General features: G+C 44.9%; 1 protein-coding gene across 4 annotated transcripts; it reads left to right on the forward strand.

Moving 5' to 3' along the window:
- Nucleotides 1-102: 102 nt before the first annotated feature.
- LOC139368489 (membralin-like) lies at nucleotides 103-22,690 on the forward strand. 4 transcript variants are annotated; one of them, XM_071107735.1, is made up of 11 exons: nucleotides 103-1,180; nucleotides 10,532-10,828; nucleotides 10,932-11,034; nucleotides 15,988-16,098; nucleotides 17,160-17,282; nucleotides 17,374-17,474; nucleotides 17,684-17,741; nucleotides 17,836-17,919; nucleotides 18,328-18,460; nucleotides 18,848-18,947; nucleotides 19,499-22,690. In XM_071107735.1, the coding sequence occupies exons 1-11, from the start codon at nucleotides 968-970 to the stop codon at nucleotides 20,288-20,290; spliced, it is 2,115 nt and encodes a 704-aa protein (XP_070963836.1). In that variant the 5' UTR covers nucleotides 103-967; the 3' UTR covers nucleotides 20,291-22,690. The 4 variants fall into 4 exon arrangements, with proteins under 4 accessions (XP_070963836.1, XP_070963755.1, XP_070963586.1 ...); XM_071107654.1 differs by having other exon boundaries at nucleotides 109-1,180; nucleotides 10,532-10,834; XM_071107485.1 differs by having other exon boundaries at nucleotides 166-1,180; nucleotides 10,532-10,834; nucleotides 10,932-11,088.
- Nucleotides 22,691-22,854: the final 164 nt, after the last annotated feature.

Below are 22,854 nucleotides of genomic sequence, written 5' to 3' on the forward strand. Positions count from 1 at the left end.
TTATGTTTACTATTTGGATATTACTTTTTCTATGATCTCTTTATAAAAATGTGTATGTATTGCCGGTCCATCTACAGAGGGCGCTCGCGGGAATCGACTCTTCTTGTCAGGCTTTCTTTCTTACATTTTGTCTTGCCTTATTGTTGTTGTTGCTTCCCAGGAATCGTTGAGAGTATTGCAACAACTAACTAGCAAGGGATGATTTTTTTTCAAGAATCAAGCACAAACTGGAATCATAGTTATCATTTCCTTCTGAGATATATGATCGACAGTCTCGACTAAAAAGTAACAAGGCGGTTCTCATCGTAGAGCTTGAACGTCGTCAGCGACACTAGCTAGTAGCGTATTGTAGCGTGCGTAGGGTATTAATAATTGTATTTTATTGGGACATTTCTGGTGATTGGCAATGAGACAACTGCATAATAGTGAATTTAATATAATATACTAAGAATATACCTCGATAACATCACCAAAATCGTCAATGTTTCTTCGGAAGGTTGCGTGGTAGCTAGCATGATAGCTATGTTGCAGGTAACTAGATTGCTAGCCTGGGTGTGAATTATGACTGACTGACGCTTAGTTATAAGGCCTACAACTTAATAGAACATTGCTTATTGTAAAGACGATTTTGGCAATCCTTCAAGTGCCATTGCTAATTAGATGAATACAAACCGTTTACGTGCTAGCTAAATTGTATTGAAACTCATTTGCTAACTTTAGTGGAACGAGTTTGTAGCCGGATAGTTACATCTATGTCTACGACATGGTCGTAGTGCAGCACAGCCCATTAAGACATCAAATTGGTCACCTCTAGAAATGGACTGTTCAGTGTGAACTGACAGCTGCTTTATTGCATTGTGTTAAATGCAGTTTTGCACCATTCTACAGTTGGTGAGTTTTTGGTGCCACGTTTGACCTGGATTGAAATAGCTAACTAGCCACTATCAATCGTCCTGCCAGAGATAACATGTCAGAAAACCAGGGCAACGCGAATAACAACGTCCCGCAAAATAACAATGGCGGGGCGAACAGGATACGAAACCCTAATATCAACCAAAACCCACTCATCAATGTTCGAGACAGACTTTTCCATGCCCTATTCTTCAAGATGGCAGTTACCTATGCCAGATTATTTCCACCGTCTTTCAGAAGAATCTTCGAGTTCTTTATCCTACTAAAGGTAAGACTTCCCCTCACATGATTTTACCTTCATGTAGGCTACAATTTGTCAAGGATATGATATCAAGTACACTCACCAAGGACGCTCGGCTAATTTGCTCCAAATAAATTAGTTTTGTATATTTATTTTATAACTTTCAATTATCAAAGGAAAGGGGAATTCCACAGAATGATGCTGACTCAGATTTTTCACTATACAATGTATGTCAAACAAAACAATGATTGCGAAATTAAACGAGCCATACAACTATGCACAAGGACTACATTTGACCATTTCCACTGAACATTTTACAAAGACATTTACTTGAACAGTGCAGATGCAAAGTTTGGTAACAGAATTATGGTTTGTGATGTTGTGTCCATTCTGTTAACAATATTTTAATTTGCAAAGTCCAGCCTTTGTTTTGATGTGTGGATTAGTTTGGATCTTAATCTGGTAGAACAGAAGTAAAAAAAAATCCACTTGAATGCATCAGATCTGTGGTAACAACTATTCCTCCCAAATAAACAAATCTATGTACATACAGTTGAAGTCGAGCCTACCAGATGAGCTAAATCACTTCTATGCTCGCTTCAAGGCAAGCAAACTATCGTCGGTTAGGACATCTACTTTGTGCATGACAAAAGTAATTTTTCCAACAATTGTTTACAGACAGATTTCACTTATTCACTGTATCACAATTCTAGTGGGTCAGAAGTGTACACACACTAAGTTGACTGCCTTTAAACAGCTAGGAAAATTCCAGAAAATGATGTCATGGCTTTAGAAGCTTCTGATAGACTAATTGACGTCATTTGAGTCAATTGGAGGTGTACCTGTGAATGTATTTCAAGGCCTATGCTTCAAACTCCGTGCCTCTTTGCTTGACATCATGGGACAATCAAAAGAAATCAACCAAAAAATTGTAGACCTCCACAAGTCTGGTTCATCCTTGGGAGCAATTTCCAAACGCCTGAAGGTGCCACGTTCATCTGTACAAACAATAGTATGCAAGTATAAACATCATGGTACCACGCAGCCGGCATACCGCTCAAGAAGGAGACGCGTTATGTCTCCTAGAGATGAACGTACTTTGGTGCAAAAAGTGCAAATCAATCCCAGAACAGCAGCAAAGGACCTTATGAAAATGCTGGAGGAAACTGGTACAATAGTATCTATATCCACAGTAAAATAAGTCCTATATTGACATAACCTGAAAGGCCACTCAGCAAGGAAGAAGCCACTGCTCCAAAACCGCCATAACAAAGCCAGACTACGGTTTGAAACTGCACATGGGGACAAAGATGGCACTTTTTGGAGAAATGTCCTCTGGTCTGATGAAACAGAAATAGAACTGTTTGGCCATAATGACCATCGTTATGTTTGGAGGGAAAAGATGGAGGCTTGCAAGCCGAAGAACACCATCCCAAACGTGAAGCACGGGGGTGGCAGCATCATGTTGTGGGTGTGCTTTGCTGCAGGAGGGACTGAAGTATTTCACAAACTAGATGGCTTCATGAGGATGGAAAATTATGTGGATATATTGAAGCAACATCTCAAGACATCAGTCAGGAAGTTAAAGCTTGGTTGCAAATGGGTCTTTGAAATGGACAACGACCCCAAGCGTACTTCCAAAGTTGTGGCAAAATGGCTTAAGGACAACAAAGTCAAGGTATTGGAGTGGCCATCAAAGCTTTGACCTAAATTCTATAGAGAATTTGTGGGCAGTACTGAAAAAGCGTGTGCGAGCAAGGAGCCCTACAAACCTGACTCGGTTACACCAGCTCTGTCAGGAGGAATGGGCCACAATTCACCCAAGTTATTGTGGGAAGCTTGTGGAAGGCTACCTGAAATGTTTGACCCAAGTTAAACAATTTAAAGGCAATGCTACCAAATACTAATTGAGTGTATGTAAACTTCTGACCCACTGGGAATGTGATGAAAGAAAGAAAAGCTGAAATAAATCATTCCTGCTACTATTCTGAATTTTCACATTCTTAAATTAAAGTGGTGATCCTAACTGACCTAAGACATGGAATTTTTACTAGGATTAAATGTCAGGAATTTTGAAACTGAGTTTAAATGTACACTGCTCAAAAAAATAAAGGGAACACTTAAACAACACAATGTAACTCCAAGTCAATCACACTTCTGTGAAATCAAACTGTCCACTTAGGAAGCAACACTGATTGACAATAAATGTCACATGCTGTTGTGCAAATGGAATAGACAACAGGTGGAAATTATAGGCAATTAGCAAGACACCCCCAATAAAGGAATGGTTCTGCAGGTGGTGACCACAGACCACTTCTCAGTTCCAATGCTTCCTGGCTGATGTTTTGGTCACTTTTGAATGCTGGCTGTGCTTTCACTCTAGTGGTAGCATGAGACGGAATCTACAACCTACACAAGTGGCTCAGGTAGTGCAGCTCATCCAGGATGGCACATCAATGCGAGCTGTGGAAAGAAGGTTTGCTGTGTCTGTCAGCGTAGTGTCCAGAGCATGGAGGCGCTACCAGGAGACAGGCCAGTACATCAGGAGATGTGGAGGAGGCCGTAGGAGGGCAACAACCCAGCAGCAGGATCGCTACCTCCGCCTTTGTGGAAGGAGGAGCAGGAGGAGCACTGCCAGAGCCCTGCAAAATGACCTCCAGCAGGCCACATGTGCATGTCTGCTCAAACGGTCAGAGACAGACTCCATGAGGATGGTATGAGGGCCCGACGTCCACAGGTGGGGGTTGTGCTTACAGCCAGTTTGGCATTGGCCAGAGAACACCAAGATTGGCAAATTCGCCACTGGCGCCCTGTGCTCTTCACAGATGAAAGCAGGTTCACACTGAGCACATGTGACAGGCGTGACAGAGTCTGGAGACGCCGTGGAGAATGTTCTGCTGCCTACAACATCCTCCAGCATGACCTGTTTGGCGGTGGGTCAGTCATGGTGTGGGGTGCCATTTCTTTGGGGTGCCGCACAGCCCTCCATGTGCTCGCCAGAGGAAGCCTGACTGCCATTAGGTACCGAGATGAGATCCTCAGACCCCTTGTGAGACCATATGCTGGTGCGGTTGGCCCTGGGTTCCTCCTAATGCAAGACAATGCTAGACCTCATGTGGCTGGAGTGTGTTAGCAGTTCCTGCAAGAGGAAGGCATTGATGCTATGGACTGGCCCGCCCGTTCCCCAGACCTGAATCCAATTGAGCACATCTGGGACATCATGTCTCGCTCCATCCACCAACGCCACGTTGCACCACAGACTGTCCAGGAGTTGGCGGATGCTGTAGTCCAGGTCTGGGAGGAGATCCCTCAGGAGACCATCCGCCACCTCATCAAGAGCATGCCCAGGCACGTGGAGGCCACACACACTACTGAGCCTCATTTTGACTTGTTTTAAGGACATTACATCACAGTTGGATCAGCCTGTAGTGTGGTTTTCCACTTTAATTTTGAGTGTGACTCCAAATCCAGACCTCCATGGGTTGATAAATTTGATTTCCATTGATAATTTTTGTGTGATTTGAACTATGTAAAGAAAAGTATTTAATAAGAATATTTCATTCATTCAGATGTGTTATTTTAGTGTTCCCTTAATTTTTTTGAGCAGTGTATTTGGTTAAGGTGGATGTAAACTTCTGACTTCAATTGTATTTAGCTATCACTCGGTATAGGCCCACTTTAGGCTAACTCAAGAACCCAAAACTCGTACCTTTTGGGAAACACTGCAATATGCCCTGCATACCACAACACAAATAGGGGCGTGGCTAGTTGCTGCCTGTAATTGTGCTTTCAAGACAACTGGGAACTCTGGGGAGAAAAAAAACTTGATCAAATCATGATGTCCGTGATCTTCTGGTCATTAAGTCGGATCTTTAGAATGATGCCAGAGTTTCCTACTTGGAATTCCAGTTGGAGCTAGTTTCAGAATTCTATCAGAGATTGAAAATGTTGACAAGGGCTTTATGCAGTCAAGGTGTATGCATATGTGCGTGTGTGCATGTAAACACACTGAACAAGCAGCAGTTGGGTCAACAGTGACAGGTGCACCAGGCCTACCTGTTAGCTAGGGTGGCAGGTAGCCTAGTGGTTAGGGCCAGTGACTGGAAGGTCGCTAGTTTGAATACCCGAGCGGACAAGGTGAAAAATCTGTTGACGTGCCCTTGAGGAAGCAACACGAATTTGCTCCAGGGTCGCTGTACTACTATGGTTGACCATGTAAAACACATTTCACTGCACATATCCGGTGTATTTGACAATAAAAAATACTGACAGTCGGAATCTGACTGCCTGAGTGTGTTATCAGACAGTCCAGCGATAAGAGGCCCTGCTGCCCGCTACTGATTGGATGTGAAACAAAATGGCGTGTTCTCCCTCTGTCAGACGCTTTAGCTTTGGACCGACAAGGATACGAGCATCTTTTAGATGTTCTGAGTGTGTTGGCTTCCTATTGAAGAGGAGCATTATAAATAGACAAGTTTTCTAGCACCACACACTTTTTTTTCTCAGCTGACTGCTCTCTGTAGGAATCTATCCTTCTGTGTCTTTGTAATGTGCACATTCACTAAGCAGCCTCTGTGATGTCATTTAGGCTATTTCTCCCCCATTGAAATATAGGATCCAGGGTTGGTGAGAAGCATTGAGGAGCATTGGATTTAGAATTGGAATTTTGGTTTATTGACTGAATTGAAAAGGAATTGACCCCAACCCTGATATAATATCTCCCGGCTTCTCCTCAAACCCTGCACTTTCTGTATGTGAACAAGGCCTGTCCCCAACTAAAATCAAATCTTAGTCGACTGAGAATCGTCTGTTCTCAACCCTCCTCCCGCTGCTGCTGGCCTACACCAGCGGTCGGCAACCTTTTCCAATTGGAGTGCCAAGTTATCGTACCATTTCTACTGATCTGCGTGTCAGGTATGATTTTCTGATGCACATTTTTGTGGAACAATTTAATTTATAAAGTCTTCATATCCCAATGTCGTGTTAAATCAAAATGTTATCTAAATGATACAAATCTAAAAGTATTGCCAATTTTACACATTGCCAATGTGTAAAAATAGCCTACATAAAGACAACAAATAAAAACATTGCAGCCTGAGTGTTATTTGACCCTGCTGGTCATCTATGAACATTTGAATATCTTGGCCATGTTCTGTTATAATCTCCACCCGGCACAGCCAGAAGAGAACTGGCCACCCCTCATAGGAAGAAACCTAGAGAGGAACCAGGCTAAGTTCTGGCCTTTCTAGGGAGTTTTTCCTAGCCACCGTGCTTCTACACCTGCATTGCTTGTTGTTTGGGGTTTTAGGCTGGGTTATGTACAGCATTTTGAGATATTAGCTGATGGGCTTTATAAATACATTTGATTTGATTTGAGCCTACAGGTCAAATATCCTGATAAATAAATTGGCTAGGCATGGCCTGTCTGCAAGGAACTGGAAACATTGTATCAACTATTGTATTCGCTTGGTCCAGGGGGTGCTCGTGATAGCAAACTTACAACATTGTAGAAAATATTCTGGGAGCTCAGAGTTTCTTGCTCCTGAATATAGATTATTTTCTACAATGATGTAAGTTTGCTATCACGAGCACCCCCTGGACCAAGCTAATACAATAGTTGATACAATGTTTCCAGTTCCTTGCAGCCAATCAATGCAGCCAACAGATTTGTACCATGTCAGCTCGGGGATTTGAACTTGCAACCTTCCGGTTACTAGTCCAACGCTCTAACCACTAGGCTACCCTGCCGCCCCCCAGATGCTGGCACTAAGACCGCACTCAGTCAGCTGTATAAGCAAACAGGAAACCACTCACCCAGAGGCGGCGCTCCTAGTGGCCGGAGACTTTCATGCAGGGAAACTTAAATCAGATCTACCAAATTTCCATCAACATGTTAAATGTGCAACCAGAGGGGGAAACATTCTAGATCACCTGTACTGTTTTGCTATCATCCGATGGCATTGAGGAGCACACCACATCAGTCACTGGCTTTATCAATAAGTGAATCGAGGACGTCGTCCCCACAGTGACTGTACGTACATACCCCAAACAGAAGCCATGGATTACAGGCAACATTCGCACTGAGCTAAAGGGTAGAGCTGCCGTTTTCAAGGTGCGGGACTCTAACCCGGAAGCTTACAAGAAATCCCGCTATGCCCTGCGACAAACCATCAAACAGGCAAAGCGTCAATACAGGGCTAAGATTGAATCATACTACACCGGCTCCGACGCTCGTCAGATGTGGCAGAGCTTGCAAACTATTACAGACTACAAAGGGAAGCACAGCCTCAAGCTGCCCAGTGACACGAGCCTATCAGACGAGCTAAATAACTTCTATGCTTGCTTCGAGGCAAGCAACACTGAGGCATGCATGAGAGCATCAGCTTTTCCGGACAACTGTGTGAGCACGCTCTCCGTAGCCAACGTGAGTAAGACCTTTAAACAGGTCAACATTCACCAGACGGATTACCAGGACGTGTGCTCCAGGCATGTGCTGACCAACTGGCAGGTGTCTTCACTGACATTTTAAACTTGTCCATGTTTGAGTCTGTAATACCAACATGTTTCAAGCAGACAACCATGGTCCCTGTGCCCAAGAACACGAAGGCAACCTGCCTAAATGACTACAGACTTGTAGCACTCAGGTCCGTAACCATGAAGTGCTCTGAAAGGTTGGTAATGGCTCACATCAACACCATTATCCCAGAAACTCGAGACCCACTCCAATTTGCATAGTTGTTAGTAGTTGGTAGTTGGTGAACCAGGCAAGGTAGTCATCAGAAAAACCGAGGCTACTGAGTCTGCCGATAAGAATATGGTGAATGACAGAGTCGAAACCCTTATGATTTTCCAATAGCGATTATTGGAGGACCAAAAAAACCACATCAATAAAATCAATTTAGCCTCAAATAAATAATGAAACATGTTCAAGTGTTGGAGAAGAAAGTTATATGTGCCATGTAAAAAAGCTAACGTTTAAGTTGCTTGCTCAGAACATGAGAACATATGAAAGTTGGTGGTTCCTTTTAACATGAGACTTCAATATTCCAAGGTAAGAGATTTTAGGTTGTAGTTATTATAGTATTTATAGGACTATTTCTCTCTATACCATTTGTATTTCATATACCTTTGACTATTGGATGTTCTTATAGGCACTTTAGTATTGCCAGTGTAACAGGAAAGCTTCCGTCCCCCTCCTCACCCCTACATGGGCTCGAACCAGGAACACATCGACAACAGCCACACTCGAAGCATCATTACCCATCGCTCCACAAAAGCCGCGGCCCTTGCAGCGCGAGGGGAATAACTACTCCAAATCTAAAAGCGAGTGACGTTTGAAACGGTATTAGCGCACACCCAGCTAACTAGCTAGCCATTTCACATTGGTTACACCAGCCATTAGGCTGATAGGCTTGAAGTCATAAACGGCACTGTTTTTGCGAAGAGCTGCTGGCAAAATGCACGAAAGTGCTGTTTGAATGAATGATTACGGGCCTGCTGCTGCTCAGACTGCTCTATCAAATCAGACTTAATTATAACATAATAACACACAGAAATACGAGCCTTTGGTCATTAATATGGTCAAATCCGGAAACTATCATTTCGAAAACACAACGTTTGTTATTTCAGTGAAATACGGAACCGTTCTGTATTTTATCTAACGGGTGGCATCCCTAAGTCTAAATATTCTTGTTACATTGCACAACCTTCAATGTTGTGTCATAATTACGTATAATTCTGGCAAATTAGTTCGCAATGAGCCAGGCAGCCCGAACTGTTGCATATACCCTGACTCTGCGTGCAATGAACGTAAGAGAAATGACACAATTTCACCTGGTTAATATTGCCTGCTAAACTGGATTAGTAGTTATAACTAGTGATTATGATAAGTTTAATGCTAGCTAGCAATTTACCTTGGCTTCTACTGCATTCGCGTAACAGGAAGGCTACTCGTGGAGTGCAGTGGTTAGAGCGTTGGACTAGTTAACTGTACGGTTGCAAGAATGGATCCCCTGAGCTGACAAGGTTCAAATCTGTAGTTCTGCCCCTGAACAAGGCAGTTAACCCACCGTTCCTAGGCCGTCATTGAAAATAAGAATGTGTTCTTAACTGACTTGCCTAGTTAAATAAAGGTATAAAAAAAAAATCCGGAAATCGGCGCCCAAAAATACAGATTTCCGATTCTTATGAAAACTTGAAATCGGCCCTAAATAATCGGCCATTCCGATTAATCGGTCGTCCTCTACTGGAGAAGCTCCACAGCGCATTAGTGGTGGCGAGATAAGACAATCAGAAATTGAATCCGATCCCCACATGGGCACATTTTATAGGTCTACATTTGCGCGCAGGCCAGGTAGACTAGTCCTACTTCTTTGTGTAATCAGGTGCGTGTCCTTACTCAAGATTGACAGGAGCGTTCCAAGCGAAAGACGATGAATAAATTCACAACTCAAATGTAATGAAATGAACCAAAAACTTTTGTGTAGCTTACGTTGTGTGCTCTGCAAACAATGTGTCCACCCCTACAATGACAAGTAAGACTGGAATAATAATTGATTAAATGCATTTAACACAAATTAACGTAACCAAACATATTGTAAATTAGGAATTAAGGGTCAATGGACTTCCGGTGATACTGGTGTGCCATCCCTGCGTCCTCCAATGGTTTAGTCCACCCAGACAGGCTTGAATCAGACGGGTGTCTTGTGTGCAATAAGTTACTTCTTTCTTTGTTGTATTTTACCCACTTTTTCTCCTGAATTTCAATCATGTCTCATCGCTGCAACTCCCCAGTTTGCTCAGGAGGCAAAGGTTGAGTAATGCATCCTCCAAAACATGACCCACCAAACCTCGCTTTTTAACACCGGCCTGCTTAACCCGGAAGCCAGACGCACCAATGTGTCGGAGGAAACGCCATTCACCTGACAACTGAGGTCAGCCTGCAGGCTCCCGGCCTGCCACAAGGAGTCACTAGAGCGCAATGAGCCAAGTTAAACTCCCCCCGGCCAAACCTTCCCCTAACCCGGATGGCGCTGGGCCAATTGTACGCCACCCTATGGGACTCCCGATCATGGCCGGTTGTGATACAGCCCGGGATCGAACCCGGGTCTGTGGTGATGCCTCTAGCACTAAAATGCCCCGCTATAACATTTTTATAATATATATATATATAATATCCTTTTTCCTTCAATGTGTTTGTCATCAACATTAACAATGCTGCAGGAGGGGGCACGTAAAAAACATGTATCCTAGTAAATGTGTCCCCTTTGGCACCATTAAACATATGGAAGTCAATTTGGGGATTGGCCTTTACATCTCAATACTGCTCTAGACTCCATCTGCCATAAGTTAATGCCTTCCACCCTCTATTTCCACCAGGCACTCTTTATTCTATTCATCTTGGCCTATATCCACATCGCTTTCTCACGCTCGCCTATCAACTGCCTGGAGCACGTTCGGGAGAAGTGGCCGCGTGACGGCATCCTGCGAGTGGAGATCCAGCGCAACTCGTCGCGTGCACCCATCTTCCTGCAGTTCTACGACTCAGACGGCCTTCAGGGCCTGGTCAAGGAGCCTGAGGGGGAGGGAGGAGGAGGGCTGGGCCTGGCCGCGCTCCACCACGAGGAGGACGAGGACGAGGAGGAGATGACCCTGGAGATGTTTGACAACAGTTCTGTAAGGGTGAGACACTGCTACTGGTGTGGAGGGAGGGGCTGAGAAAGACCCAATAATCCTGCATCATTTATACATTAACTCAATAAGTCTTTCTCTTTGTCAGTTTGAGCTTGACATCGAGCCACGGCTGAAGCCCTCGCTGAGTGGTGGGGGACGGGGCCTCAACGACAGCCAGGACCTCTCCTTCAGCCAGGCGCCCACTAAAGGTATGCAGCCGCTGAGGGAGACAGTCTCCCAGATTGAGATGCTAACTCGAGCAGGTAAACTCAACCCCCCCCCCCCCCCCCCCCAGTGAGTGAGAAATCCTCAATCCATTCCTTTCTTCCTCTTCCTGCTAGTTAGCTCCCTGATCTTCCCTTCCAGCCATCTTTTTGTTGTTAGTCACCCCCATGATTCTATTCCAAAAATGTGTTCCCTTGTCTTCTGCCCGACAAGGATCATTGTTTGAATCAGACTGTGTGGCCATGTCGCGATGCCATCTCACCTCCCCAGAGGGCCCTGGCTGTGCCCAGACAAAGACTGTGTGTGGACTTGGAGCTTGACCCTCTGTCAATCGGCCAGCAGTAGCAGTTGAGAGCCAGACTTTAGTTTAGGCCCAGTTTGTGTTGTGTGCCTTTGATCCTGTCTGTCCTTGCATTGGTTTTAACCATTCTAAATTGCCTTTGCATAAGTGTTTTTCTGTGCTATGCATGGTCTGTGTAAACCTGAGTCCTCCTTTCCGTAATTTGCTTTTAGATGGTCACAGTGGCGCCGGAGGGGATGGCTGCCGTTTTACTGGCTCCTAACCGCATTTTTTTTGTAACTCATTTTGTTCATAATGTTGCTGCTACTTTCTCTTATGACCAAAAAGAGCTTCTGGACATCAAAACAGCGATTACTCGCCTCGAACTGAACAAATATTTTTTCTTTAATGAGTCTGATGGGATATACTGGATATACTGCTTCCCGGAGACCAGGCCCTCATCCCCGTCATTCGCGTGAAGAAAATATGAAAATACAGGGGGTGCCTTACGAGAATTCGTCAGCGAGTGAGTAAACCACCACTACCCTCTATTATTGGCCAACGTGCAATCACTGGAAAACAAACTGGACGATCTACGATTTAAGAATGTCCTACCAACTGGACATTAAACTGTAATATCTTGTGTTCACTGAGACATGGCTGAACGACTACACAGATTGTATAGAGCTGGCTGGCTTCCCTGTTCCCAGAGCAGCTACGTCTGGTAAGACGAGGGGTGGGTGTGTATTTTTGTCAATAACTACTGGTGCGCTATGTCTAATATTTAAAGAAGTCTAGAAGAATTGCTTGCATGAGGTAGAATACCTCATGATAAGCTATAGACCACACTATCTACCTAGAGAGTTCACATCTATATTATTTGTAGCTGTCTATTAACCACCACAAACCAATGCTGGCACTAAGACCGCACTCAATGAGCTGTGTAAGGCCATAAACAAACAAGAAAATGCTCATTCAGAAGCTGCGTTTTTAGTGGCCGGGGACTTTAATGCAGACAAACTTAAATCCGCTTTACCTCATTTCTACCAGCATGTCACGTGCAACCAGAGGAGAGAAACTCTAGACCACCTTTACTCCACACACAGAGACGCATACAAAGCTCGCCCTCCATTTGGCAAATCTGACCATAATTCTATCCTCCTGCTTCCAAGCAAAAATTAAAGCAAGAGGCACCAGTGACTAGCTCAATACGGAAGTGGTCAGATGACGCGGATGCCTCGCTACAGGACTGTTTTGCCAGCACAGACTGGAATATGTTCCGGGATTCATCTAATGGCATTGAGGAGTATACCACCACAGTCAACGGCTTCATCAATCAGTGCATCAATGACGTCGTCCCTACAGTGACCATATGTACATTTCCCAACTAGAAGCCATGGATTACAGGCAACATCTGCACTGAGCTAAAGGCTAGAGCTTTTACTTTCAAGGAGCGGGATACTAATCCGGACTATTATAAGAAATCCTGCTATATAGCAAGTAAAACACTGGAGTGGTAGATTTGCAGTGGAAGAAAGAAGGTGCAAAATAAAATAATGGGGTGCAAAGGAGCAAAATAAAGAAATAAATAAAATAAATACAGTAGGGAAATAGGTAGTTGTTTGGGCTAAATTATAGGTGGGCTATGTACAGGTGCAGTAATATGTGAGCTGCTCTGACAGTTGGTGCTTAAAGCTAGTGAGGGAGATAAGTGTTTCCAGTTTCAGAGATTTTTGTAGTTCGTTCCAGTCATTGGCAGCAGAGAACTGGAAGGAGAGGCGGCCAAAGAAAGAATTGGTTTTGGGGGTGACCAGAGAGAGATACCTGCTGGAGCGCGTGCTACAGGTGGGTGATGCTATGGTGACCCGCGAGCTGAGATAAGGGGGGACTTTACCTATCAGGGTCTTGTAGATGACATGGAGCCAGTGGGTTTGGCGACGAGTATGAAGCGAGGGCCAGCCAACGAGAGTGTACAGGTCGCAATGGTGGGTAGTATATGGGGCTTTGGTGACAAAACGGATTGCACTGTGATAGACTGCATCCAATTTGTTGAGTAGGGTATGGATGTGGAAGGGCTTGGAAACTTTTACGGACTACAAAGGGGAAACTCGGCCGCGAGCTGCCCTTTTATGCTTGCTTTGAGTCAAGAAACACTGAAGAACGCTTGAGAGCACCAGCTGTTCCCGGATGACTGTGTGATCACACTCTCCGTAGCCGATGTGAGCAAGACCTTTTAAACAGGTCAACATTTACAAGGCCGCAGGGCCAGACGGATTACCAGGATGTGTACTTCAAGCATGCACAGACTAACTAGCAAGTGTCTTCACTGACATTTTCAACCTCTCCCTGGCCGAGTCTGTAATACATACATGTTTCAAACAGACCACCATAGTCCCTGTGCCTAAGATAGTGAAGGTAACCTGCCTAAATGATTACGTCTAGGGATGAAACAGTTACCGGTTTCACGATAAACCACGGTAAAATTACTGTTTCAAATTGTAATTTGAAAAACTCACGGTAAATACTGTCTAGCCTCAATCAAAGTTAGAAACTGTCTGACACAGGTGTAGCATGCAACGTGGGTTATGTTTTGTGTGAAAACATGGAGGAAGGCACTGACAGCGTACGGGAGAATTTTCAGCCTTCTAAGAGGACCAAATTTGATGTTGGGTCGTATTTTGGGTTTTACAAGAGTGCTGAGGGAAACTTAATAGAAGATGGTCGCCCTGTCTACAGAATATGCAACAAAAAATTACTGCGAAAGGGGGAAACACTTCAGTCATCTTCGTGACCACCACCCACTACTTTATAGTGAATGCAAGGTAAATTAATATTTAGCTCAATGCATGATGTGGGGACTTCGAAATTGGGGGGAAATGTCATGCTATGTCCATCTAACTTGCTAATAGCTTGTATACTGAAGCTTTCAGTGTTACATACTTTTGTAAAAACTCTGCACGTTGTTCTGCTGCTGTATGCGTCGGTTGTCTCCAGACTATTCTTCCATTGGCTGGACAACAGAACAAGTCAAAATTCACCAAAGGTTGAAAAACAGCAAAATAACTTTGGCTAAGCTGGAACACTAGCGCTAGCCCATAGCAAATGAATGGAATCGAACGTTCGCAGAGCCTGTTTTGACTGGGGTGATGTTTAGAATAAAATTTAGCCCAAATGGCAACAACAAATGTTTCCCTTTTTATTTTACCGCTACAATCTGTTCATCGGACAGAATTGGGGGAAAACTACTCGTATAGAAAGTAACATCCGCACCTCGATGGTGTTAACTGTGCTTATGTCTGCGTAATGAGAAAGTAGGGAAAAAATGAACTTCTATTTCTGGTCTAGTGATCGATGACAAACGAGCTCGCTGCCCAGGCTTACATAATTACAAAGAGGAGATTCTCCTCACATTGTGTGATATTTGGCAAAAGAGACCGGCATGTCTCTCCATAGGAAAGTAATGGAGGGAGCTCAAGCGTTCCAAGGGCAAAAATTATTTTGGGGCTTGCATTTGATGACAACCAAGCTCGCTGCCCAGACTTAGATAATTAGAAAGTTGAGATTCTCATGACTAAAATGGTGTCTGACTTGAAAGCAATCTCGATTGACCTCCACACTGCCCTTTCCCACCTGGATAAAAGGAACACCTATGTGAGAATGCTATTCATTGACTACAGCTCAGCGTTCAACACCATAGTGCCCTCAAAGCTCATCACTATGGGGCGGCAGGTAGCCTAGTGGTTAGAGCATTGGACCAGTAACCGAAATGTTGCTAGATCGAATCCCCAATCTGACAAGGTAAAAACCTGTCATTCTGCCCCTGAACAAGGCGTTAACCCACTGTTCCTAGGCTGTCATTGTAAATAAGAATGTGTTCTTAACTGACTTGCCTAGTTAAATAAAGGTAAAATTAAAAAAGCTCATCACTAAGCTAATGACCCTGGGACTAAATACCTCCCTTTGCAACTGGATCCTGAACTTTCTGATGGGCTGCCCACCGGTGGTAAGGGTAGGTAACAACACATCTGCCACACTGATCCTCAACACTGGGGCACGTCAGGGGTACGTGCTTAGTCCCCTCCTGTACTCCCTGTTCACCCACGACTCCAACACCATCATTAAGTTTGCTGACGACACAACGGTGGTAGGCCTGATCACAGACAACGATGAGACAGCCTATAGGGAGGAGGTCAGAGACCTGGCAGTGTGGTGCCAGGACAACAACCTCTCTCAATGTGGGCAAGATAAAGGAGCTGACCGTGGACTACAGGAAAAGGAAGGCCGAACTGGTCCCCATTAACATCGACGGGGTTGAAGTGGAGCGGGCCAAGAGCTTTACGTTCCTTGGCGTCCACATTACTAACAAACTATCATAGTCCAAACACACCAAGACAGTCGTGAAGAGGGCAAGACAAACCCTTTTCCCTCTCAGGAGACTGAAAAGATTCGTCATGGTTCCCCAGATCTTCAAAAGTTGTCTACAGCTGCAGCTTAGAGCATCCTGACCGGTTGCATCATCACCTGGTGTGGCAACTGCTCAGCATCTGACCGTAAGGCGCTACAAAGGGTAGTGCGTACTGCCCAGCACATCACTGGGGCCAATGCAATTGTGTGTGTGTGCATGCTTACCTGTGAGTGTGTGTCTCTGTGCCTTCAGTGTGGCCTCAGGAGGATTACATAGTGGAGTACTCTCTGGAGTACGGCTTCCTCCGCTTGTCCCAGACCACCCGGCAACGCCTCAACATCCCTGTCATGGTCGTCACGCTGGGTAAGCTGTTATAAAGCCTACTTAACACTGCCATAGCACATGATGGCAGGTGCCATGAACAGTCATAGCTGGTGAGGTGTGTTAAGCCTACTTAACACCACCATAACCATGACATAGCAGGTGTCATTAACAGTCATTCAGTACCTGGGTAAGCTGTGTTATTAACTTAAGCCTACATAAAGGTAGACTCATCGAAATGACATAAATGCACAAAGCAAACTGCATACTGGGCCAATTTCCGCAACACCTAAGAGCGTTGAAGCGCTCCGCTGTTTTGCTCCCGTGGTTACCACGCTGTAACTGTGTGATACCGACCTGTGCACATGCGCAGTGACAGAGCGAAGTCTTTAATTTCTCTCATCTCAATATCTGCGGTGCTGCTCGTGGACATGTACTTTTCTAGTCTACATGTAACACCACAGTCATAGGGACTAGAGTGGGTACAGTCAGGGGGACTAGAGTGGGTACAGTCAGGGGGACTAGAGTGGGTACAGTCAGGGGGACTAGAGTGGGTACAGTCAGGGGGACTAGAGTGGGTACAGTCAGGGGGACTAGAGTGGGTACAGTCAGGGGGACTAGAGTGGGTACAGTCAGGGGGACTAGAGTGGGTACAGTCAGGGGGACTGAAGTTAATAAAGGGATAGGAAGTATGGCCACTGACTTGCTTGCCAATGAGCAGCATTTGGTTTGATCAGTAGTTACCTGCTGGTGTGCCTAGTACAAAACCTCCCTTAGCCACCCAAGGCAAAGGTGGACTGTAGCTAGCTACAGACTTGATTTTGAAATATAAATTAATTTGGGTCGTAGGTCATATTGGCCAACACAATGCTGCACTCATATTAATGGAAGTTGAAGCTGAAGGCTCTCAGACCACCCTTTTGTTGAGCGGCTAACTTTCACATGAGCGTTTGTCTTTTAGCAGATGCTCTTATTCAGAGCTTAAAGGGTGTAGGTGTTGTAGAAACACCAAGATAAGTAGTCATCATAACACTCGAACAAGTCTGTTACGGGTACCACAATCAAGTGTTAGAGGGTAGGAGGGGCTCTGTGTGTGTGTGCAGACCCCATGAAGGATCAGTGCTTTGGGGACAGCTTCAGTCGCCTCCTCCTGGATGAGTTCCTGGGCTACGATGACATCCTGATGTCTAGTGTCAAGGCCCTGGCAGAGAACGAGGAGGACAAAGGTATGTGTGTGTGTGTGTGTCAGGGATTCTCCCATATGTTTATTTTTGGTGGTGTGTGTGTGTTTCTGACCGGTGCTCTGTGTGAGAACAGGCTTCCTCAGGAATGTGGTGTCTGGGGAACACTACCGATTTGTCAGCATGTGGATGGCTCGCACCTCCTACCTGGCTGCCTTTGTCATCATGGTAATATTCGTAAGTAGCATTCTCCACACACCTTTTTGTCAAACTTGCATCAAATCCAAAGTGTTAAATGTAGCCCATGAGAAACCTTCATTCAGGTTCTTTACTCTGAAGTTTCACAAACAATACAACATATTTGGTATGATAAATGAGCTGGTGCTTAACTAACTCCCTGGGTTATTCATGAAAGATAAGTTGTCTGTTTCCTTCCCTGTCTACAGACCCTGTCCGTGTCTATGCTGCTACGCTACTCCCACCACCAGATCTTTGTCTTCATTGGTGAGTCACACTCACACCCCTCTCAACTCTAGTAGTCCTGGAAGAATACATCTCTACATGCCAGATGCTTAATCTCTGACCTCTGTTTCTCTAGTGGACCTTCTGCAGATGTTGGAGATGAACATGACCATCGCTTTCCCAGCAGCGCCTCTGCTTACCGTGATCCTGGCTCTCGTGGGTAAGAGTGTCATACCATTGAGGCGCCATCTCTACAGTTACAGATGTGGTCAAATATATTGGCACCTTTGCGTGATTCACCGTTTCTTCTAAAATGAGATGAATTTGAAAGTACTTTGTTTACTTTTGTATTTGTATGATTTTAAAATGGCCCGGACTAAATTATTTAAAATTCTAATACATTTTGTTTGAATGCAATGATTCTCATTTACTGTGTAATTTCTCACCGGTTGTAGGTGCCTACATGGTAAAAAAGTAATTCAACAAGTTTTGAGAAGAGAAAACGGAACATTCTGTCTATTGCGCTCCATTGTAAAGTGCTACGGGTGCCAACATATTCGACTACATATGTAACGATAACAAGCTTGGTCTAGATTGAACCGGTGGTACAAATCTCTCTCTCTCCCAGGCATGGAGGCCATCATGTCTGAGTTCTTCAACGACACCACCACCGCCTTCTACATCATCCTCATCGTGTGGCTGGCCGACCAGTACGACGCCATCTGCTGCCACACAAACACCAGCAAACGTCATTGGCTGAGGTGAGTTCCACACACCAACACCAGCAAATGCCAATAGCTGATATAAACCCTACTATCTTGCATCAAATGGGGATGGGCAGAGAGAAAGGGCCCTTGGAACATGAAGAGAAAGGGCCCTTGGAACATGAAGAGAAAGGGCCCTTGGAACATGAAGAGAAAGGGCCCTTGGAACATGAAGAGAAAGGGCCCTTGGAACATGAAGAGAAAGGGCCCTTGGAACATGAAGACTATTTGCTTTGTTTCTATGTAGTTGAACTAATTTGCTTATTCTCTCCACTACATACAACCGATCACTTTGTCTCTCCAGTTCCAGACAGTCTATCCATTACTCTGTCAGTCCAGTTATTTTTGGCTACTCTCTAAGGAGGCTGTCTCTGTCTCCTGCAGGTTCTTCTATCTGTATCACTTTGCGTTCTACGCCTACCACTACCGCTTCAACGGCCAGTACAGCAGCCTGGCTCTGGTCACCTCCTGGCTCTTCATACAGGTGAGAAGGGTTGGAGGAAAGAAATTGACTAGAGAAAATAAACTCACTCAAACTGTAGTGTGATTTCAAAGTGTGTGTGTAGTTAGTAGCCCACACACTCCATCCTCCAGCATTTTGAATATGAGCACCAAGTCAAAACACTGAGCTGGAAAGTGCTTCATCTTTAGGCAAGTGGACATGTTATTGTGGCCTTCTACTTGCTTATTGTTCATTAGATGTTATGGTAAACAAACAAAACATAGAATAACATTTTATTTCAGCGAATCGCTAAATAAGTTTATATCGGGTTGGTGTGTCTTCAAAACTATTTTAAATGAATGTCCTGAATATGAAAATATATATATATATATATTTTTCCCTATAGAAGTGATTGATTCTAATGGTTTAGCCCAAATGCTAGTGGCTGGACCAAAGAGATTAGCATCCTAGGCTAGAGTTTAGCCAATGCCAGCCACCTCTAGTTCTAGGTTATAGCCTCCCCCGACCCTGTTTCTAACGCCATGACTTAAACAGACTTACTTTAAGCGCCTACATCTCTTCTCCATCCATAGCACTCAATGATCTACTTCTTCCACCACTACGAGCTTCCGGCCATCCTCCAACAGATCCGCATCCAGGAGATGCTGCTGCAGAATCAGCTGGCGGGCCAGGGGGGCAACCAGACGGCCCTGCAGGACAACCTCAACAACAACACCACCGCTGCAGCAGCCCCAGCTCGGGGAGGGGAAGCCAACGGCCAGGTCCGACCGCCAGATGAGCCCCTGGCTTCTTCGGTGGCCCAGGCCCAAGGTTCAGCGACCCTGGCTTCCCAGTCGAATGGCCTGGCTGGGAGTGCCACGTTACAAGGGGCCGTAGGAGAGTTGACAACGGAGCTGGACTGGATGGCGGAGACGACAGCCATCATCACGGAGGCCTTGTCCTCCTCAGCCCCCCAACCTGGGGGTTCTTTGATGGAGAGCACGGCAGGGGGATTGCTGGGGGAGGCCAGAGGGGTGGGGAGGGTTGGTGTTCCTGGGGCAGGCCTCAGCGTGATGGGGGGGAGTGATGGTGGAGGAGAGAGCACAAGTGGCACCGGTCCCAGCTTGATGGCAGTGGAAATCAAAACCATAGTGGCCTGTAGAGGCAGTGCAGCAGGATCAGGCCTGCCTCCTCCCTCTCCTCCAATGGGAGGACTCCAGGAAGCAGAGACTTGCCTCTCTAGTGTCAGGCCGTCCCTTCCTCAACCACCACCTTCACACACAGACTGCAGTAGGGCAGTGGTTGGGGAGCCAGAATGCCCCAGGCAGAGCCCCACAGATTGGGACTCCAAGACAGAGGAAGCCCCCAGCCCCACTCCATACTGAGCCCCCCCACACACACACATGCTCCCATACGCAGAGGAAACATATCTTCTCCCCCTTAATTCTTCTTCCAACACCGCAAGATGCCGACGTGGCTTTATTCCCGTAATGTCATTCTTACGACAACCAGGAGAAGAGGGGGATGGAGAACTGAGGAAAAGAAAAGCCCCGCCCCTCAACTTCTCTTCAAAGGTGTGGAATTGTTCGGAAATGGCTACCCGGACATACAATTTATTTTTATTTTTATGTATTTGTAAAATAATCAATCCTATTGCATTGGTGATATACAATTCCTTAAAGATGATGATTCTGTTGGTTAGGGGGTGTCTCGACTGGATTTGGAAATGGCGGTGTATGTTTCTTTTTGAGAGCACAGTGGACTATACAGGGCTGCAACACATGACCTCTTGTCCTATCCATCCATTCATTCCATCTGGTCCTCAAACCCAGAAAAAAGACAACCCCGTGTTTTGAGTTGCTCATTTTTCTTTCAGAACTGTTAAACAGGCTAATAAAGTTGCTGTGGGTTGTCATGATACTTGGCCAAACCCCACTTCTCACAAGCTCTCAACTTTTTCCTCCAACTGGCAACTGGCTCCGCAAGCTAGCTCTATCTGGAGCATCGTGGGAAATTGAGTTGATATCCACTGTTTTTGAGTGTTGAGTAGACCTCCGTGCTCGGATGTTTTGCCAATCCACTGCTCTTACAATGCTTGGCAGTTGCTCCGTACTACTTGAGCCGCAGAAGAGCTGTTATGACTGCAGTTTCTTTTGTCTTAACCTCTTTTTTTGAGTGAACCTGCATCATTACTTCCCTCTGGGAACTTTTCTGTGTACAGTCAGGACACTAGGCCCATTTTCTCACCCATAACTCATTATCAGGTTTTGTCTTTCAAATTGCAATCGCTTCACCGTGCAGATACATGATCAACTGGAAGGCTTGACCAGGCACCTGTTTCATGGTCTAATGTTAATTCACTATACTAACCCCCCTGGGTGCATGTTTTGTTCAAATAATCAAAGCTTGATAAGGAGTTGGTTATTTGAATCAGCTCTGTGGTGCTAGGGCAAAAAACAGAACATGCCCCCGGGGGAGCCAGGAAGCAGTTTGTGAAACCTTGCCTTACATCCTGTATTCCAAAAGAGGAGCATGTGACCGTAAGAATGAAGTTGTATTAGAATGTTTTCTGGTGCAGGGCATCAGCTGACGGCGGCCCACTCCAAGCTGGTAACACACTTCAGACTAGCACAAGACGATAGCAGGCTATGTTAAATGGCTTCAGGGTAAAGCTATTGTAACCACGCCAACCAATCTCCATTACATGTGTCATTGATCTACCATTCAGCTGCCAAAATGGCAAGTTGTGATGAAATTGCATGCCTTGGACGCTCCAATTTAATTTGGTAAAGAGCGTATTTTTTAAAATAATGTTTCTTGTTTTAAAACCTGATGATGAAGCTGCTGAAGACTACCTTGGAAACTTTACCAGACTTGGCCACTGTTTGTTCGTTAGCTCACGAGAGACTAAACTGGACTTGCAAGCCTAGTAAGATGCTACTGTGAGACAAACTACCGGTCGTCAGATGGACCTGACTTGCATCCTGCTTCCCCTTTCTGGAACCTGCTGAACGTCGTTCTAAGATGGACAGGGTGTAACAAAAGTCCAGAGAATTAAAAATGATAACTCCATACTATAACTCCAAGTAGAAACTGTCAGGGCAGAATAAACAGGGAATAATGACAGATGTGTTCCAATGTCTACATCCTCATCTGTTGAAACAGAACAACTTCCTGCCCAGTGAGCTTTATTTTGATGCCTTATGATTCCAAATGAGATATTATATCATGTTGAGACTTCCTTAGCAGTTGAATTTAAGCAGGTTTTTGGCCTCTCATATGAGGAAAATGGTTTATATTTCAACGGAATCACGATAACCAAGGGACATTTAGCAAAATGGGTTAGACTTTTCCATTAGTTCTATTAAGATGGGAGTAGAATCACTTCTGTTCAGTGTGTTGGGTCGAGGTGTAGTCATGGCTATGCAGTGGGCAGGACCAAGGACGTGGTTCTGGTTTGAAAGGTCCAAATTGTGCAATATGACAGGAAGTCAGTTTAAAGAGAAAAGTCTTCATTGTAGAAGAGGATACTTTTACAGATGCGACAAATATATCTCTATCAATTACGTTTTATGATCAGTTTCTTTATCTGTGCCTATATGCCGTTCTGTAAGAAAAAACAGGATGATTGTAGCAATGCAACAGTTGCTGTCCATTTGTAGCTCATTTTAGGCAATGTAAATGAATCCTTCAATCTGTGATGGACTAGATTTCTTCTCTCATTCAAATGTATTTAACTGTTCGGTAAACTAAGTGCAGAAGAAGCATTCTTTGCACAAACAATTGTCGTTGGTCTGGTTGTTTGTGTGTCCTAGTATTGGTTATGTAAATCCTATCCTTCAGTAGGTAGGGTTACGTGCACCACTAGTTATTGTAGGTTGAAATAGGCCAGACTCGACAAACTCGAGTCTCCCAAACTCGAACCTGGGGTACATGTTTTGGTTTTGAC

Source organism: Oncorhynchus clarkii, chromosome 1 (genome assembly GCF_045791955.1).
Source record: "Oncorhynchus clarkii lewisi isolate Uvic-CL-2024 chromosome 1, UVic_Ocla_1.0, whole genome shotgun sequence".
NCBI classification, from domain to species: Eukaryota; Metazoa; Chordata; class Actinopteri; order Salmoniformes; family Salmonidae; genus Oncorhynchus; species Oncorhynchus clarkii.

Bases quoted from the DNA above. Each gene is read 5' to 3' on its own strand.
- LOC139368489 (XM_071107485.1), top strand. From the start codon at position 968: ATGTCAGAAAACCAGGGCAACGCGAATAACAACGTCCCGCAAAATAAC. The intron at 10,835-10,931 runs GTGAGACACTGC...TCTCTTTGTCAG, and splicing joins TTGACAACAGTTCTGTAAGG to TTTGAGCTTGACATCGAGCC. The intron at 17,920-18,327 runs GTAAGAGTGTCA...TCTCTCTCCCAG, and splicing joins CGTGATCCTGGCTCTCGTGG to GCATGGAGGCCATCATGTCT.